Source organism: Pinus tabuliformis, chromosome 9 (genome assembly GCF_031772625.1).
Source record: "Pinus tabuliformis cultivar Carrire ecotype Pingquan chromosome 9, CPIR1, whole genome shotgun sequence".
Lineage (NCBI taxonomy): Eukaryota > Viridiplantae > Streptophyta > Pinopsida > Pinales > Pinaceae > Pinus > Pinus tabuliformis.
Genome location: NC_142307.1, coordinates 1,457,943,571 through 1,457,964,499, shown reverse-complemented (window position 1 = coordinate 1,457,964,499; position 20,929 = coordinate 1,457,943,571). Strand labels below are relative to the sequence as shown.

Sequence of the window (20,929 nt, the reverse complement as noted above, 5' to 3'; positions counted from 1 at the left end):
TCTGCCAAGATTAGACAGTTTGGACAAACTTCTTTCTCTATTCTATAACAGAAAATTGAATCATGGCATGATCCAGATTAGGCTGTTGGACCATCCATCAAAATTGAGTCAACATCAAGCTTATGTACACATATTGTCTTCTCTAGGAAATATGGGATCTTTGCATCACCAAAGCAGAGCATATTTGGAACTTTTATTTGCCCATCATGAACTATGAAACCTATTGGTATAGGTATCTAACAGCCTCAACAGCCGCTGGTACACAACAAATGGCATGGAATGCTCGAACAATGCTTCCATGTATTGAAGGTGGTGTCAAATTTATTAAAGATAATAGCTGGTATATGATCTCATCAGATTCCAATAATGCAGCTGTTGTGTCATTTGTTCTTTGGGGCAATGTTGTAGACATAGCAAGGTTTGCATAGGTATTAGCAGCTTTTTCTCTCAAAGCCAATACAGTTGACAGTGGTGTGCATAGAAGGTCCAAGATGGGTCGGACCACCCCATCTTTGATCATTTGTAAAACATTCTCAGGTAAACTTGAAAGATTCTGAAGTGCCCCAATCGCTGCTAATTTTGACTTCAAATTAGCATTTGAAATCATTTCAAGAAGTGGAAATACAACTCCCTCTTTGAGCAATGCAGCGTTGTTTTGATCTGTTAAACCTATCTCTGACAACTTACTTTCCATAACAATTTTCATTGTGTCAGACCCTTCTCTCAGGTTCTGTATCAAAGGCTTGAAATAGTTCGCCTGTGCCATTTGCACTACATTATGCTCACTGTATGGGAGATTCTCTAGAACTTCGTTTGCATCCTTAGCAGCTTTAGGATTGTCACTATTTGGCATTGTTACAAGGAGGAGGATACAACCTTGTACCTTGCCAATCTGTTCACACACAGCCATATCCTTTGAAAGCTCTAAAAGCAATTCCACGGCTTTCATACCCTCTGCAATATCACGTGCAAGTGAACGAACAATAAAATCAATAGCATGATCTACCTCAACTATTTTCACCTTTCTTCAAGCTCCAAACTTGATGAAGAAAAACTCAGGCTTCTCTGCTCTGGAAGACTCTGCTGTATTTTCCTGTAAAACGTCTTCCTGTAGAATGCTAGCTGGATGCCATAGGATGTCTCTGCGCCTCTGCACGATCTTGGTATGCGGAAGAATTTTGAACAGGCCAAAAAAAATTAGCGAAGGATGATAGGTTAAGCTGATTGTGGAAGCAGAGGATGTATACTTCAGTTTAACATGATGCAAGTGCAAGTTGACTAACAATTTATGAATTTCAGCTGAGCGCTCATTAATTTCTGCGTGATTGTTTTGGAGTGAGGTGGCAAAGACGTGTGCTGGCCCATGCAACTGTTGTGCTATCATGAACTGCAGTGGTTAACTGTGTGTTCTCTGCCTGTAATCTCATCCATCAGTTGCACTGGAGTTTAGACTACCCACACTATCCGTGTTTTTTAAATTTCACGTGCATGACTGACCCATGCATGCTGCGTGACTTTCTCGTGAGTGCTAGAGAACTGGGTGTCTTGCTACATTCATGGATTAATTTCACCATTCCATTCGTTCATGCAATGCTTAGACTAGATTCATGCAATAGATGAACAAGGTTTAGTCATGTACCTGAAGTCAAACGACTGCTTGTGAAGCTTTTTGCTGCTGCATGCTCATGTTCTGTTGCTGAATGCTTGGATCCTTTGGTTGCATGAGGGCTTGGCTGATGATTTTTGATTGATTTTCCTTGTGCAGGTGTCCTCTGACCAGATCTAAGCTGCATGCATTTGTTTCCACGTTCAAATCTGCACCTTCAAGCTGCTGCTGCTGCAATGTCACAGAACCAGAACTTGTTTTCGCCATTTCTCCCAAACGGTAAAGCGGATTGATCTGAAACTTGCTGAGCATGTTTCTATCATCATGATGCATCTCCCATAGAAAAATCGTGATCAATGGATGCACGGATTTCGAGAAAAATGGAAAATGGCTGAAGATTTCAGAGATCGATTTCTCGGAAACCGTGCATCGGAATCGGCTGAAACTTCTTGGGTAGGTTACCATCACTCATATGCATATCCCCATGAAACAGGTTTTGAAACGGATGCACGGTTATGGAGAAAATGCAAAAATGGTTGATGGTGATGGAGGCTGATTTCTTGGAAACCGTGCACCGGAATTGGCTGAAACTGCTCAAGCATGTTGCCATCACCCTTGTACAATTCCCCATAAAACGGTTTGTCAAATGGATGCATGGTTTTCAAGTTATGGCAAAAACAAATTCTGTCCTATGTGTTTTTGCTTCAAGGCACTTTGCATTTTTGTTGCATGGTATGAAAAAATGAATTTTGGCTGTGATGCAGGTATGGAGATGATGGAGGAGGAGTTGGAAGATTGCATGAGGACTTCTGAACCCTTGAGGAAGCTACCATGTTCGCCAAACCACTTTTTGAAATCCATGTCTAGTTTCCCACAATTTCTACAGGAAGTTCCTGTAGAAGCACAATGAGAAGCACAATGAGGTGGAAAAAATGATGGAGAAAGGCAAGGGATGGACACACAAGTGCTTGTAGGCCTAATCAACAGATTCCCACCATCAGATTCCATTTTAGACTTGAATTTGGTTCGTCCAAAGGTTCTACAGGATGTTTCCTGTAGAAATACAGAGCTTCCAGTAGAAGGCACAAGAAAAATTCCTTTAACCTTGATTTGAGTGCTCCTCCTGTCATGAAACATCCTTCTTGCAACCTGCAATTAGCCAATGGAAATTAGTTTTATTTTTATTTTTCTTTTTCTCTTCTTTTTTTTTGAAAAACAACTAGGGCGCCTCATGGAGGTTTTCACCCTAATTGCCTGCCTTGGGCGCCTCCAAGGGAGGTTTTCACCCAAGGATCTTATTCCCTTTTATTTTCTTTTCTTTCCAACCCATTGACCGCCTCATGGAGGTTTTCAATCAATGAGCCAATCTAAGGCGCCTCCGAGGAGGTTTTCACCTTAGATTTCTATTTTCCTCTTTTTTCATTTTTTCATTTTTTCTCTTTTTTCTTTTTTTCTTTTTTCTACCCTACCCTACTTGAAAAACAAACTCATTCTCAAGTATAAGAATACTTCCAATGGAGCCATGTGCACATCGAGATTAGAGAAAAAATGATGTGAAGGCTCGAAATGCATGCTTGGACGACTATCCGGACTTTAGAGACCAAATGATCTGACTTTGAAGGGATCACACATCGCTGAGGAAGAGAGTACCACTGCAACTTAGTGACCGTCTGAAACCATATCTCAATATAGCTTTGATATCCTTGGTCCTTTTGCTGATCTGGGTCATGTTTCATGTCACTTTCTACTATGACTTCCTCATCTTCCTCTTTTTGCTGATCTTTCTCTTGAATACATGGAAGATTTGATGGTAACCATGAAGGATCTTTCTTTATCTCTGCTTCTGATGTCTTCTCTTCATCAAGTGCAGCCCATGGTTCTTTGATCTCCTCTTTCGAATCTTCTTTTTCCTTTGGTCCTTTAATGTCATCAATATAATCTATGTTTTGCAACACTCTTCCTGAGCTTTGGTGAACATCATTGAGCTCAAAATGAGTCATTTGCACATGTTGTGCCTCAGCTTTGTAATTGGGTTGAGCTACTCCATGGTATGGCTTTGGAAATGGTACGGGTAGTTGAGTGGAGGTGTGAAATTGAGATGGAGATGGATGGCATTGTGGTTGGGTAGGCATTTGGGGTTGCCTTGGTGGAGGAGGAGGCGATGGTTGTGGATGAGCAGGTGGTGGAGGAAAATGAGCGGGATGAGAGTTGTACTGGGGCCTCCACTCCTGATAAGGTGCATTCCACTGAGGCTGTGGCTGAGCATAAGAGTGAAATGAATGAGCAACTGGTAGGGCATAATATGGATCTGTGAAGGAACAAGGAGAATATGACCAAGGAGGAGGTGTAGACCAGGAAGGATGAGCAGGGGGACCCCAAGAAGGCATGAAAGTGGCTTGATAGGGGTCATAATAGGTCTCGGATGTCCCTTGCACTTCCTGCTGATAAGATCTAGGTTCATGTGGCCTCCTTTGGTTCATATAATAGAGTGATTCAGTGGCTCCTTTAACTCTTTGATATGCAACTTTAAGTCCAGGCAAGGAAGGGCACTGATTCGTAGGATGGTATTCTTCACAGACAAAACACACTTCTAGGGAGTGCATTGGACATTCGTTCCTAGGATGCTTTCTAGTGCACCTAGGACAAAAGATGACCAAAGCGCTCTTGGCTCCCTCTTGCTTCCTTTGGATCTGTAAGGTATCCAGTTGCATGGCAAGAAACTGCCTCATATCACTCTTGAAATCTTCGATCTGATCTTCAAATTCGTCTTTGGACAAGGGACTGCTCCCAACATTTCTGCTTGTAGCCATTTGCTCCAAAGGAATGGTTTCTTCTTCTTCTCCCCTAGAGGTTCTTCAGATATGTCTTGATGTCCACCCAGGGGTTCTTCTTAGTCACAGCCATCGAAGAAGAGAGAAGGTTGGCTGTGTGAAGCAAAGGGGGGTGTTGTGCAATCATTTTTCTAACTTATCTCTACTCCTACAAGGCATGAAATGAAATCTTTTTGGTTGATTTTTGCTTTTTTCTACTTCTACTTGCAAAACTGAAATAGATTGAACTGCAACTAACTATCTTGCTAAAATGAAAATGCGGAATTGAAATGAAAGCAGGAAAGGACTAATCTATTTTGCTCAAATGAAATTGCAGGAATGAAATGCTAGTCTACGCTTGCGGAATTGAAATGCTAATCTACGCTTGCAGAAATGAAATTGCGGAATTGAAATGCTAATCTATGAAAGCGGGAAATGCTAATCTACTTTTGCATAAACGAAATTGCATAATGGAAATGAAATAAACTACTTAGCAGAAGATTGTAGTGGAAAATAGAAGAAAAGCGACAATCACCAATACTCTGACGCTTCCCCGACAACGGCGCCAAAAAGATGGTGGGCTCCAGTATTGTAGCAATAATGCTACAACTCCTGGAACTCCCTTCTTTAATTTTATCAACCCGGTAGTTCGTAACAAACTTGGAAGCGGCGGTGCTGTATGCACAAGTACTAGCTCTTGCCGCAGCTGTCACTTGGTCAGCTGGCACAAGTCTGCTAGGAGCTTAAGCCAACTTCTATGAGCTCTTAGAAGAAGCTTTTTAATTGATGGATGAAAGCTAACTCGAAAGAAGCTAATCTAATTGCGAAACGAAACTGAAAGCCAAAAAGAAACACAAACCCTAGCAAACCCTAATTCTACCAGCTAGTCCTACTGATGCAAAGGAGAGAATGCAAACTACCAAAAGAGATGCCATTACTTCTAGGAAGGTAAAATGCATGTGTCTAAGTTATCACTATCTGAAGAAAACATCTTTTTGTATTTTTGATTAAGTTATTAGAATTATCATGCATGTGCTTTTAACTGGCTTTTCACTGTGCAGAGGTGGATCAAGGAGGAGAAATGCATGGAAGAAGTCAGGAAGGTATAGAGAGGGTCTAAGGGATCCCTAACATTCTTTCCGAGAGTTTCACAAAGTCTGGATGCCATGCAACCGTGTTTATGAACTTCTACAGGAAGTCTGCAGGGGTTTCTACAGGAAGTTTTGTAATTATTCTATAGGATGTTTCGTGATTGGGTTTTTGACTGATAGGTGAGTGGGAGAGAATGCATGAATGGGTAGGGAGGTAGGGTAGGGGCCTGGAATGACCCAATGACTGAGGGATGAGGTGATGAGAGGATGTGGAAGTCTAGCTTGCATCAAAGAAGGTTTAGGCAATGGAAAGGCAAGAAGGTAGGGTTACGTGGCAAGAGAGCAGATGGGAGATGAGGAAACAGACTTGGTGATGGAGGAGCTGATCTGGACGAGGCTCAGATGAACGAGGAGGTGATGAAGGTGCCCTGCATAGTGTTTACCTGATCAAACCAACTACGTCTTGCATACAATCAAAATATTAGATGATCTATCTAACAGTTTAATGAGATCAGTGAACATCAACCTTATTCATGACAAGAATCACATACAGCATGTGAACAAAACATTATCAAAGAGATATAAACGCATGACTAACTCCTACCAATCCATCCTAAACATAAAAATCTACTTCAACCATCAAAAGCAACCTAAGTAACAAAGCACGAATTAAATCTAAAGAGCAGACTTTATTTTAAGAATGCAGCGAACACACATAAAGATAAACAAGGGAGGTACTGGGCGCTTGAGATGGGCCCAACCCCAAGAGCTACAGCCTCCCAAGAGAGATTTAGAGCTGGTGCAAAGCTGGATTCATCTTTATTAATCAAGAATGAAGATTACATCAAAACTGTCCACAAGGAGAGCTTGAGAATGAGCTGAAAGCAAAGCTAATCTATTGCCTACAAATCGAATTACAAAATGACTACAACAAGGCTATGAAATGACTAACTACTAGCTACTATCTACTGGCTAACTAGCTAACATCCACTGGCTAACCAAAATGAGGCCCTAAGCCTTCTTATTTATACAATTTGAGGACCCAATAGTCCTCCTAAATTTTAGGGACTCGGCTGCCCAAAACTTGGAGTTAACAGCAGTCCTACTTGACTTGCTTGGCTGCCCTTGTGCTGATTGATTCGGTGGCCCTTGAACTCCGAGCTGATGGTGGAGAATTCGAGGTAAGGGCCCATAAATGAAGGGGACACCTTCCTACAAATCCTCTCCCTTGTCTTCCCACGAATTTGGCTGCCAAGTGCTCATTAAGACCTTCAATTTTGTCTCCAAATTGACCAAAAAGGCTACACAAAGCACCCATTAGACTTGTTGGCATAATGACTAACCAAATTCACTCTATTAACATAAATATAATAAAAAACATGCAATAAACTAATGAGAATGGTGGATTAAGTCAAATTAGGAGGTTGAATGAGCCCAAATAATTGTCCATTTTTGGGGCTCATCAGCGGGGCGGCCCAAGACAACCCACCAAAGATGCAAACAAAGAACAACACCGTGAAGCCAAGAAAGGACACGGGAAAGTGGTGTGAGTTCCATAAGAGCTCCACTCACAACATAAGTGAGTGTCGGGCTAAGCAGTCACTGGTGGCCGAGCTAAAGGTTTCAGAATCAGATGCATGTTTTGACTCTGAGTCAAAAACCAACAAGGGGAATGACAAAGGGAAGCAGATTATCGATGCAGAGCCCAACGCCACCGTTCCCACCATGAAGATCCAGAAGGAGGAACCCAAAGATCCAGAGGAGGAGGAGTGTCTCTTCCACTCCCAGATGTGGGTAAAGGGCTCCCCGCTACAGTTCATTGTCGACAGTGGGAGCCAAAAGAGCCTCATTTTGGCAGAGGTCGTGAAGCAGCTTGGCTTACCAACCACAGCACATCCACAACCGTACACCATCGGGTGGATTCACCAAGGACGGGATCTTCGTGTGAGCCAGTGGTGTCACCTTCCATACAATATCAAGCCCTTCACGGATGAGGTATTGTGTGACATTGCACCCCTTGAACTTTGTGATGTATTATTAGGATAACCATACTTGTGGAAGTGACATGTTGTGCATGAATTAAGGCCCCGTGTTGTTATTGTTACTTTGGGGAATAAGTTGTACAAGATACTGGAGGTAGCGCCACCTACCGCCATGTCTTTGGTTACTGGAAAACAATGTAGTAAGCTCATTTCCAAACCGGGAAATTTGTTTTCCTGATGATACACCCTCAACGAAAGAAGAAGATGGTGGCCAAAACCTCCAAATAGGGCCCCTCCACACGACAACTATAGATGGACAAGGTCGTGGAGGAGTACGAGGACATCTTCACCTCCCCCGCAGGGGTTCCTCTGCACTGTCAGGTGAAGCACTCCATCGATCTGATCCCAGGTGCGCCGCTGCCCAATGGACCAATCTATCGACGCTTCATTCTAGAGAACGATGAAATCAAGACGCAGATTCAGGAGTTACTGCAGAAAGGTCACATCCATCCGAGTTTATCGCCCTATGGGAGCCCGATCGTGTTGGTACAGAAGAAGGATGGGACTTGGAGACTCTGTATTGACTATCGGGGGTTGAACAAGATTACTGTCCGTAATAGGTACCTGATCCCATGGATTGATGACCTCCTAGAACAACTGAAGGGGGCAAATATTTCAGCAAGATCGATTTGAAGTCAGGATATCACCAGGTACCAATCGAACCCTTCGATGTGTGGAAGACTACCTTCAAAGCCAAGGAGGGCATTTTTGAATGGTTGGTCATGCCTTTCGGATTGACGAATGCTCCTACAACCTTCATGAGGCTAATGGATGACATCTTGCAGCCATTCACCAACTCATTTGTAGTGGTATACTTGGATGACATCCTGATCTTCAGCCAGAGTTGGGAAGAGCACCTCCATCATATCCAACAAGTTCTCCAAACATTACGGCAACACAAGTTATGTGCCAATTTGGAGAAATGCACTTTTGGCATGACCCAGGTTCAGTATCTGGGATACATTATTGATGAACAAGGGGTGCATGTGGATCCAGCCAAGATCCAAGTCATTCGGGATTGCCATCTCCAACCACTCTGATAGAACTTCGCAGCTTTCTAGGTCTTGCCAACTTCTACCGTAGGTTCGTGTTGGGATTTTCTCATATCACTTGACCCTTGAGTCAAGTCACCAAGGGAGGAGCGAAAGCAAAATTCTTTTGGTATAAATCTCAACAGAAGGCATTTACAAAGTTGAAAGATCGTCTCTGCTCAGCACCAGTGCTCACATTACCAGACTTGCAACAACCATTTGAGGTCAAGACAGATGCCTCTGACTATGCTATTGGGGCAGTCCTTACTCAACACAAGCATCCAGTGACATATCACAGTGAGACACTTTCAGGCACAGTCTGGAAGTATCCAACTTATGAAAAAGAGATGTATTCCATTATGCAGGCCTGCCGACAACGGAAGCATTACATTTTGGGGATGGAAACGGTCATCCACATAGACCACCGACTCCTGTAGTTCATACAGACCCAAGGGAAATTGCAGAATGATCGCCATTAGAAGTGGTCCACATACCTACAACAGTTCCATTTGAATATCAAGTATAAGAAGGGCAGCACCAATAATTTTGTAGATTGCCTTAGTTGACCATCGATCATGGCGTTAACCACTGTGCTCAACTCTTGTGGGCATGAGACTTCTGAATTGTCACTTCTCTACAAAAGCGACCCAGAATTCGGCCACACATACCAGACACTCTTGGAGGGTCAACATGTTCCAGATTTTCACCTCCAAGATGCCCTGTTATGCCACCTGGGTCACCTTTGTTTTCCTTCAAGCGAGCGTGCCAAGATTCTTTGGGAAGCACACTATAATCGAGCTGCTGGGCATTTCAGGGTCGAGAAAATGGTGGCAGTACTGCAGAAGTATTTCTATTGGCTGAATCTTTGACAGGATGTTGGGAAGTACATCAGATCATGCACTGCCTGCGCCATTGCCAAACTAACCATCAAGAAGCAAGGCCTCTATACCCCGCTGCCTACCCCTAATCGACCTTGGGAATCCATCTCCATGGATTACATGTCAGGCCTTCCTTCCACTAAGCATGGAAACGACTGTGTTTTTGTGGTCGTCGACAGGTTCTCGAAGATGGCCATTATGGCGCACTACAAGAAGAATATCACAGCCAAAGCCACTGCTAAACTCTTCGTTGAATGAGTGTGGGTACACTTTGGGATCCCAAAGTCTATCATCTCATATCGGGACAGCAGGTTCCTCAGTACATTTTGGTCCAGTCTCTGGTCAATGCTGGACACCAAACTCACTAAGTCGACAACCTTCCATCCTCAAACTGATGGCCAGATAGAGGTTGTCAACAGGATGACCGTACACATTTTGCACATGTACAACTAAAAGCATCCATGCACATGGGACGAGAGCCTCCCCTATGTTCATCACATCTACAACTGGGCTCTCCACATCTCGACTGGCCACTTTTCTTTTCAGGTGGGCTTGGGATTCTAGCCATTATGTCCCATTGATGTCGCCATGCCATTTGCAGCTACTCACGCATATTCGACTCATGTCTAGCCCGTAACAGATAAGGAAAACAAATTCAATGAGCACATCCAACATATTCGCCAACAGGTCCATGACATTCTAGAGAAATCAAATGCCAAGTACAAGTAGCGACATGATCAAATTCGGGTGTCACACAAGTTTCAGGTGGGTGACAAAGTCTGGTTGCATTTACAAAAGGAACGCCTTACTAGAGCCTATCGGAAACTCAGACCACTTCGATATGGTGCTTACACCATTACCAAGGCTATGGGAGACAATGAATTTGAGCTCAACATTCCCCCATTCCTTGGCCTGGACCCAGTGTTCAATGTGGACCACCTTCGGCCATACTTTCCACCATTACTAGACACATCCGACATTGTAGAACAGCTCACACCCACAGAGTTAAATCGAGATTGCATGGAACAAGTTGCAACTGATTGGATCATGGACACACAGATCAAGCACACTCACTAGCAGAATATCCAACTGTATTGAGTTGTCAAAGCAGGCCAACTCCTTCACCAGGGCAAGTGGCTCACCAGCGACCAAGTTCAACATAAGTTTCCTCATCTCATGGAGGAACTCAACGCAATGGGGACGATTGCTTCCTAAGGGGGGAGGAATGATCCAAGTGGATATAAGTGGCCACCCACCAATTCCACTTGGACCCCCACCATTGCTTCTTTCAGTTTTTCAGTTTCCTTAATTGTAGCACAGTTTACTATTTTTAGCAGTTTTTGGGGTCCTAAACTTCCAGAGCCATTTTGAGGCCCTAAATGACATTCGTTTGGAAACCTACCACCAGCGAATTTTTGTTTGAAATCGTCTTTTTCGTCACAGTCCTCGGAGAGATATTTCCAACGGGATATCGTGCGCATCAAACAGAGATAATATGACCAGGTCACGACCCCAAGAATTTGGTTGTCCAACTCACCCTAATGGGGTCCATAAACCCTTGGTGTTACATCTCCTCGGGTTAGGGTTTTGGTTGTTTAGGGTTTGCTCTTATTGTTCAATAATAAAAAGGCCCTTGAGCCTCATTGTAAGACAGTTAAGAGGCATGTAGTCGCCACATCTCTTCTTAGAGATAAGCTACCATAGCCCTGGCTGGTTTATTTCCATTTCTATTTGTAAGCATATTTTAGTATTTTGCATTAATGAAATGAAGTATTATTTCTGTTGCATCTTTGTGTTTATGGTTATCTCTATAATTTGTTGCGTTCCTGTTTAAATTCAAATCATTTCACTTCCGCGTTCTGTACTATAGTTGTACTATAATTTCTTTTGAGTTGATTGTTGAATTAGAATAGGTGAATTTGGTTTTGTAGTTAGATTGATATAAATTGAAAGTTAATTTCTAGCATATATAGTGCACGCATGCTTCACAAGTTTTATGAAACCCTCGGGTTGACAATTAAATGATAGGTAATTAATTTGCCTCAACACCTGGCTTCTCGCATGTATGTCCTTCAGCTTGCAGTCTATAGCACCAACAGTGCACTCCATCTTTACGTCATAACTTCGACAATTTCTCTCATCATGGCCCACTAACTTACAAAAATTTCAAAATAGTCACTTCGGTGTCTGCATGTACTTTTGTAATAAATGTTGGCCTCTCGTTCTACAAATAACGCACCACAAACTTGATCCTGGGTTTACTAGGTTAGGTGCTCCACTTGCCAAGTAATCTCCGAACACAAGGCATTGATCCTTATAATGGCCCTCTGCTTTGCATTTTTTACACCATACTTCTGATCTAGTTTCTTTACCTTTCTTGAAATATTGCAACTCCAATGTCAAATTTTCTAGCTAACTCTGAATTTGTTGTACTCCTGGATGAGTATCTTCGATCGGCAAGGCATATAGTTTCATTGCAATCTCCAATTCCCCAACTTGAATCGTGATCTTTTGTTGCGTCAAGGGTAACCTGATATGTGACAATAGCGCAATTATAAACCATTCTTTATGTCGTTCTAGGGGTATGATAAAGCTTACTTTTCCCTTTAACACCTTGAATCGTTGATCTAACTCCCACATAGACTCAGTAATTGTCTATTTGATTTCCTTCAGCTCCGTAATGCACTGTGTTTTCTGATTTCGGCTTCTTGAATTTTGATACCAGTGCTTTCTTAGTATCATCCAATGAAGCAACCTAATTAGTTGCAAAATACTTGATGTACCATGTCAGTGCTCTTTCTCACAGCGTCATGATGAGTTTTTCCTTCTTTACATCTTCGTCATTGATTTGTAGTGCTTTCCATACTACGTCAGCTATAGACTAGAACTGCTCAAGATCCTCTCATCCAAGTCCTCTAAAGATGGTAACTTAATGTCATCGCTCATTTTTCTTCTTGGGGGGTTAGGGAGAGGGGGAGGGGGATGGGGGGTAAGGGGAGTAGTTGGATGAGGAATCCCAAAGATTCCCTGATTTTCCTCAATTCCCAACTTTGATGCACCTTCAGGATGGGAGGGGGAATATTGCAGGGTTGCGGGGTTACTTCCTTCTTATTCACTCTCAGACCCACCTAACAAGGGGCTATAATTAGTCTCAATAAATTTATTTGGTCCGTGATCTACTCTATATCTCTTTCCACTTCGCGTAGACCCCAATTCTGGTTTAAACTTATTCCCTCTTCATCCAAACATTAATCTTACTGCATTCGTAGTACGCCATTTTCACACAAAAGCATTTTAATCCACAACTTTAAAGAATTTAAGTACTTACCTCGTGGACCCTTGAAAAATATTTGCTCAGCTTCATTTTAAGATACAATCATGTCTATTGCAAATTCAACAATAAATCCTCCTAGGATACTGTCAATCCAAAAATCAACCGCTCTTGAGATACTGTTGTTAGTATTCTTGAGTCAGAGTATCAATTCAAGGTTCCACGTAGTAGGCTCTTCGTTTTTGAAACAATTCTTATGCTCGGTCAAATTTGACACCCATTCATATAATTCATTAGCAAACATCACGAAGAATATCTCATGTTGTTCTGTAAAGAGATACTTCTGCAATCAGGCTTCATTCGACAATCGCAGATTTCTGTTTTCTTGAACTGCAAATTATCGCTCTTTTTTTTCAACCCACTCCTAGATTTTCTTCTTCGAAGGACGCCAAAAATATCCCTCAAACAGATTCCGGTCCCAACAACGGAACCATTTATTGGCTTAAGGGGCTTAGAACCAAGTTCAAAGTGTACTGCACACCAGAAAAACGCTCAACCATTGGCCCTTTCGGCAATGACCTGCAAGTAGATCATAGTCTCACCCGAAGCGGTTATGGGAGGGTTCATAACCAAGTTTCTGTAGCTAGAGGGATACTGCGCTATGGAATCCATGTATTCTCTTATGCATTATACTTATCTACAACTTCTCATATATAAAAGGACTTTGCGTTGATGCTTTAGTTCACAAATTTTCACTTTTTGCATAAACATATCAGAGAACAATATAACATGTATTCTTTCACATAAATAAGTAAAAAACATGCATATCAGTACATATGAACACATATTAGGAATAGAGATACACAAGAATTCGTCAAAACTTCTTCTTCTTTATTAAGATAGATCTTTCAATACATACAACTTCTCGACTTGCGCACCCAGCCGCAGGTGGTCTGCACACTCAACTACAAACTCTTCCAAGTCCTCCGCGCACTCAACTGCGAAGCCTTCCCTTTAAGGCCCAAAATACAGACTAAAGACAAAAATTATGATCAATTCCTATACATCTCTCTCCTTGTCAAAGAATTACATGTCTTTAAATACATTAAATTGCTACAAAAGCCATGGTCCACATACCATGGACTCAGCAAAACAAGGAACTAAAACCCTGATACCCATTACAAAATGAGGGGATTTGACCCATCTCGAATCCCCTAGACATTGCGTCGTGAATATAACTTCACAGACTCCGCGCACTTGGCTCCTCAAAATGTGAAGTCTTTGACTGGACAAAGTTGGGCCACGCCTAACACTTGTAATCCATGAATTTTGTGTTATACGAGAATTTGGGCTTTTTTCCTAGTCAACATACACCCCCATACAGTGGCCCATTGCGCCACATCATCCTAGAGATTTGATTGTGATAGTTCCTCCTTTTCACTCAATTCAAAAACCTCAAGGAGAAAACTTTAAGGAAGAACCTTTGTGGTCCATCTGCTGGCAAGGATGCCCTCACAATTAACAACCTTGATTTTATCTGCCTTCGAACTTGGTCACCATGCCCAACATATCAACTTAGCCCTTTCACTTAGATTTAAGTCTTCTCTAACCTACATGAATACATATAATGCATACATGTGTCATTGTGTATAGCTCCTTGAGAGCTAGTCCTCCTGGGCTTTTCCCATTTCCTTCTGGGCCTCCATCCATATATGTATTGCCTATGGTATATGTGCCTCTACATGCCTCCTGCTAACTCTCTTGAGCATATATATATATATATATGATTTGGCCATATTCATTTGTATATATATGTGTATAGTCGAGCTAGCTCTTGTGAGCTTACTGGTTTTAAACCAAAGTTGATTATTTAATTCATTTGTGACTCACACGTTTATTTAAATCAATAGAGATATGCCCATCTATCCACACATAGGCCTTGAGCTCGAATTCAAACCCAGGATGAGCACATGGATAAATAGGTTCCTAGAAGATGACTGAACACCCGAGTACATTTTGATGCTAGGTTGACATCCTTACCCATTAAATTAAGCAAATGAAATATTTCTATGATCAGTTAATATTAATAATACAAAGATCATGAACACGCATTAACCTATAAGTTCTTTTCAATTTCATAACTCATGAACAATGATCTTTCCACTCATTTCATTATGGCCCATTAGACAAATTTCAAGCTCATAACAAGTTAGGAAGCTACAAGCCTCTTAGGCCAACAATAATAAGAAAACAAGACCAAGAATACATGTTAGAATCCTTTATTTACTCAAGACATATACAAGAATTTAGCATTCAGAAGAGTCTTTTTGGTATAAACCACATAAGAGAAAATTTTGCCGACGTGTTTCGAACCAACTAGTGTGGTTCATCATCAGGACCAGATGAAGATGCAGATCATGGCACAAACTTAATTAGAGGGCGATGTAGAGACCAAAAGATCATATAACGGCTAGTTTATGAAAATTAATATTCTAATAATGATTATTAAGATCAAATAATATTCCTATAATGGCTAATATAACAGCTAGTTTAAGAATAATAATTAAGATAAATAATAATAATAATAATAATATTAATTAAGAAAGATTGAAAAACGTAAACATTAATAAGAAACAAACAACCTAAGTCAACCAAATACAGGGAACAAAGTAAAATAATAATAATAATAATAATAAATAAATAAATAGGAGTCAAGACCTGATTAATAAGTTAAGATCCTATAACAAAAATAATAATTAAATGAGACTAAAATTAAAACAAAGCAATCAAAAGGGAGGGAGTATATATATATATATATATATATATATATATACATATATATATTAAGGTGAGAAAACAAATCAAAACAATATTAACACTAAGTGAAAATACCTATATAGAATTTATTTATTTATTTTTATTTTTTTAAGGCCAGAAAACGGATCAAAAGAATATTAACACTAAATGAAAATACCTAGATAGAAACAAAAAATTCATAGATAGAAACGTCAAATCCTAAAAAAAAAAAAATCTGCGAACAGAAACAAACTAGGAGGACACTTCTGTTAATATTCCAACAATCATCTCTATTTAAATTATTGGGCCTTTTTTCCATTTCCAAGGCCTCCCTTTTGATTTCTTTGTTTTAATTTTAGTCTCCTCAATGCGGATGTGATGCCTAGATTTTTCTACATGTTCTGCCAAAGCAGAGGAGTGGATCCTGCCATGCTTGATGTCAGTTGCATGTTCGCGAATCCTTTGATTAATCGAGCGACCAGTCTCACCAATGTAGGGAGTCCTATGTGATTTCTATCGAAAAGACTCTTCTTAATGTAATATGGATCACAAAAACTTAAATTCAGAATTTAGCATTCCTTAAGCAGACATAAAATAACATTTCATGGCACATCACAGGCATTGAACCAAAACATTAAGTCCATATCAATATAGGCCTTAGGCTAACACAGATACTTGAACCATTCCATATCCATACCTTTAAATCAACAATGTTCATTTAGACAGGAATACCTCATCCCTCAACATCACAAACCATGATAAAAAAATGCATTAAATAAGCATAAGCATTCAAAATATGAGAGTCATAAGTAGACACTTATATTTCATATATTGAACCAGACAATTGATATTGAACCAAACTTTTATTGCAATCATCACCCTCGAGTCATATTCCAAAGCTTGAGGTAGAGTGCTTTCGTAGGAGTTTTAAACCGATATTATAAAACAAAACAGTGTGTCTCGAGGTTGTCTCACCTCCACCCATCAACTATCAAATAAAATAAAGCACAATGAACCACTTCATTGGCATACAACCATACTCCACTTAGGGTATTAAACCAATATCATCATTTGAAACAGGGTGTCTCAAGGTTACCCTACCTTCACCCACCAATTATTCAACAATTTCACATTGGGTAGGGAACACTTTCTTTTATGCAGAGCGACTTATAACATCCCAACATCTCTAGGGATTCAAACACAGATTGTATCAACTCAAATACGAAGAGAGATATATATAGTTAATAACATGGAGGGTTTATTAGCTATGTTACCTTTGAAGGAATAAGAGTGCACTTTCCAATAGCTTAGTGGAATTTTCCACCTATGTTCTCAGCCCAAATCCCATGGAACTACCATCAGGTGTTATCAACCCACTAGCCCTGGGTGCCTCCACCTCTCAAAGATTATCAACCAACATAGTCTCCAGTGGATTTATTAGCCCTATAGGGCACAACCACTACTCTATGATTATCAATCAGCAAGCCTCATGGGTTTCTCAACTCACTATCATCAGAGCTTCTCTTCTCCCAAAATTATCTTAGTCTTCATATATTTTCCTTCCCTCTCAATAATCTAGCTTGCTCATCAAGAGCCTCTCAATCTACCCTTTTTCTGTTTTCCCTTCTCTTCCTAGGCACATGAATAATGTATTATTTCATATCCCTTCTCGACCTCCTTTCTTTGTTTAGCAGGAGCCTCTCAACCTCCTTTCTCTATTCAGTAGGAGCCTCTCAACCTCCTTTGCTCCTCATCCAAGGATCCTCCTCTTCTCATGGTCGTCCCTTCTCTATGTGCATATGGCCTCCCCTTCAATGCATGCGAGAATGTCCTTTCATAATTTTCTCCTCCTCTTAGCCATGACAATTCTGTCATTCACAGTGGTCTATGCAATCCAATAACACTAGGAAACACAATCCATACTCCTCATTAACTTTTTGTCCTTTATTGTATTTTGCCCAAAAAGAACATGGGCACGTCCTTGTTTTGCAACTGAGTTTTTTTTTTTAACAGAAATGGTTATGGGGATTTCATTGACTAATTGGAAAAATGCCATGGATTCGGTTACAAAAGCTGAGACTGGTTTCTTGGAATCTCTCCAACCAGATGAGCATGCCACACTCACTTATGAATCTCATTTTTTTACAATTTTTCACTTGGCCTTTTCCAGCTGATTTCCCAAGCTTATGGATACAAACGAACTGCTTTAGCAAAAGACGGTAGAACATAGCGATTTTTTAAGGGATTGGTTCCCATGAGACTTCACTGTCTCTGAGGATAGTTCCAACATCTAACTGAGCTGCCTTATTTGCTTCTACATCTGCTTCTTTGTTGTTGGTTCTCAGGATATGGAAAAATTCCAGCCTCAGGAATTTGATCATGCCTTTAATTCTTGAGATTGTCCTAGCCAACCGAAGATCTACCAGATTTGTTTTGGTCACCATAGCATTGATAATGACTTGTGAATCTCCCAAAACAGTTGCTTCTGTGAGTCCCAGAGCCTTAAGCATTTTGATCCCTTGGAACAGCGCCATGACTTCAACTTGGATGCTTGTGGTGTGGCCTAGACCCCATGCAAACCTGTGGGTGGAAGAATCTTTTGGATTTATAATTATGCCTCCTGCTCCAGCTCTTCCTGGATTTCCCTTAGCTGCCCCGTCAAAGAACAGGGAGGGAAGAGCTTGATTGGATAACCAAGCTTGAAAATCTTCTTCGTTTTTCCTTATTTGCCAGTCTTTGAGGCATATGAGTGGTATTATCGACTTTTGGAAGCTTAGATTGAGAGCGGCTCCGAACTCAATGTCATGTTGGCTTAGATTTGTGTCATCCTTTTTATCACTCAGCCACTCATTTAGCTATCCTTTAACTGTATTTGCAACTACCTTGTAGTTCTGTTCCTTATCTCTGAAGATCCTTCTGTTTCTCTCCAACCAGGTTTGCCAACTGATAAATTTGGGCAGGGCAGTCCAAGCAAGTTTGACAATCTTGTTTTTTGGGCCTGGGCCTGGGTATCTTGCCAACCACCCATCAAACAAATTCGGGACTGCGTGGGGGAAGATGGGCATCGATTTCAACGTTCCAAGGAGCTCCTGCTAGACTAGGACTGTAAATTTGCATTTCAGAGAAATATGAACAATATATTCGGAATTTTCTTTGCATAGAACGCATCTTGATGGACCAAGGAAACCCCTTTTCTACAGCCTATCTTCTGTTAGGATTTTTTGATGGCATAATAGCCAACAAAAGAAATCAATCTTTGGAATAGTGGAGAAATTCCAGATGTTGTTCCAAGGCGCCGGGTTGGGGGGAACATGGGGTCTCTCCCTGATTTTGGCATAGCCCTATGCCACTGAATAACCAATCTGCTTTGCTCCCCAGCCTCTCGAGTCCTTCTTTTTTGTGTGTATAGGGGCAGCTCCATGGAGCAACTGAAGCAGCGTGGCATATTCTGGCAACCACGCAACTGGGACATTGGGCGTTTTCCAGCCTGCCCAACTATCTCCATGCCAAGCCGATATATCCCATAGCGATTTTATGTTAGCTTCGTCCATCCATGTCTTCAGCTCTCTCCTTAGACTCGAATTCGCTAGCGGAGGTCTGTTCATAATACTATCCTCCCAAATTCTGATAAGTTTACCATTCCCGGGTATCCAATAGGCGTTATCTCTTGTAAGTGGCCCGACTTTGGAGATTAGATTGCTGAGAGGGGATCTAAGATGTTCTTTTTGTTGCTCTAGACACCGGAGTCTCTGGCCTTTGAATTATTTCTTCCACAACACCAACTGAACCCATCCAGGCTTTGGCGCTATAATCTTCCAAATCAGTTTAGCTCCCATTGCTAAATTCTGAGTGTTTAGATCTTTAAAATTTAATCCTCCTTCCTGTAGCGGCCTGGAGACTATTTCCCAGTTTACTAAGGAGAGTCTCTTCTCATTATTCTTGCCTCCTTTCCAAAGGAATTTTCTGATTAGCTCCTCCATGTTTTTAATGATTCCCATTGGTGCCAAAAGAACAGAAAAATTAAAGAGAGGCAGGCTGCTCAACACTGATTTAATTAGCACTGATTTCCCGGCCAAGTTGAGCCAAGATGTCCCCCAGGCCTGCATTTTGGATTTGATTTTTTCAATCTGTGGGAGCCAATCCTTGCTTGTAGCTCTCTTGTGGAAGACAGGTAGCCCGAGGTATTTGAAGGAAGTCCAAGATGTTGAAGCTGCAAAGCCCAGACATCTGGCTATGGCGCTAGCAGCAACTACTGAAACGTTCCAGCAATAAGTATGGCACTTACCCCTGTTTAATTCACTGCCTGAATCTTGGCAGTAGTCTTCCAGAACCTCTTTGAATTTCCTTGCCATCAGTTGAGAAGCAGCCCCAAGGAGTAGAGTATCATCTGCAAAGAGTGCATGATTGATGCTTTTGGTCCCTCTTGCTATGCATAATCCAACTATCTCTTGGTCTTGCTGTTTCTTGTTTAAGTGAAAACTAAGGACAGAGGCCTGCAACACAAAGAGGAGAGGTGACAAGGGGCACCCCTGCCTCAGCCCTCTAGATGCTTTAAAGAAATCTGCAGCCCTGCCATTCACAAGAGGAGCAATCCAGGGTTCGGAGATACAAGCTTTGATCCATTTGATGAAATTTTTTCCAAATCCCAGTTTGTGCATTACATCAAACATAAATTTATGTCTAACACGATCAAGTGCATTAGCTAGATCGAATTTAATAACCATACCTTGTTCTTTTCGGCGCTGACTCGAGTGGATTGCCTCTTGGACCAAGATGAAATTGTCTACCAACTGCTTGCCTTGTATAAAGCCGCCTTGGCTCTCCGGGATGACTTTAGGGACGATTTTCTTTCAATCTATTTGCGATAACTTTACTGATCACTTTGTATCCAATGTTGCATAAGGATATTGGGCGGAATCTATTAAAGGAGTTAGCACCTTTTTCTTTGGGAATAAGGGCGAGGAAAGCTGAGTTTGTGCAACCCCCAATTTTCTGGCGTTCTTGGGATTTTTGAATCATTTTCATAAAATCCTTCTCCGCTATCTGCCAGCATGTTTGAAGAAACATGGGCGTGAATCCATCGGGACCCGGAGCTTTGTCAGGTTCCATTGCAAAGAGCGCGTTTTTGACTTCAATTGTAGAAATTTTATTTTCGAGAATCTGATTCATTTTTGTAGTGATGAGCTTGGGGACATCGTCTAACATTTTTCAGTTTTGGATGGTCCCCATGACTTCAGAATAAATTTTTTCAAAGTAGTTTGATGCAACCTTCTTGATGTTGACAAAGTCTTTTAAGGTGCTATCCTCATTTTTAATTTCTGAAACACTGTTACGACATTTTCTAGCTTGGGCCTGCTTATGAAAAAAGGAGGAATTACAGTCTCCAGCCTTGAGCCATAGACTC

At 41.2% G+C, this 20,929-nt stretch overlaps 1 protein-coding gene across 1 annotated transcript; it reads right to left on the bottom strand.

Moving 5' to 3' along the window:
* Positions 1-220: 220 nt before the first annotated feature.
* On the bottom strand, positions 221-20,694 carry LOC149154080 (uncharacterized). Its single transcript, XM_089444040.1, has 2 exons — positions 20,463-20,694; positions 221-954 (listed from the first exon to the last, which is right to left on the bottom strand). Exons 1-2 carry the CDS (start codon positions 20,692-20,694, stop codon positions 221-223), a joined length of 966 nt encoding a protein of 321 aa, XP_089300166.1.
* Between the last annotated feature and the right edge of the window lie 235 nt (positions 20,695-20,929).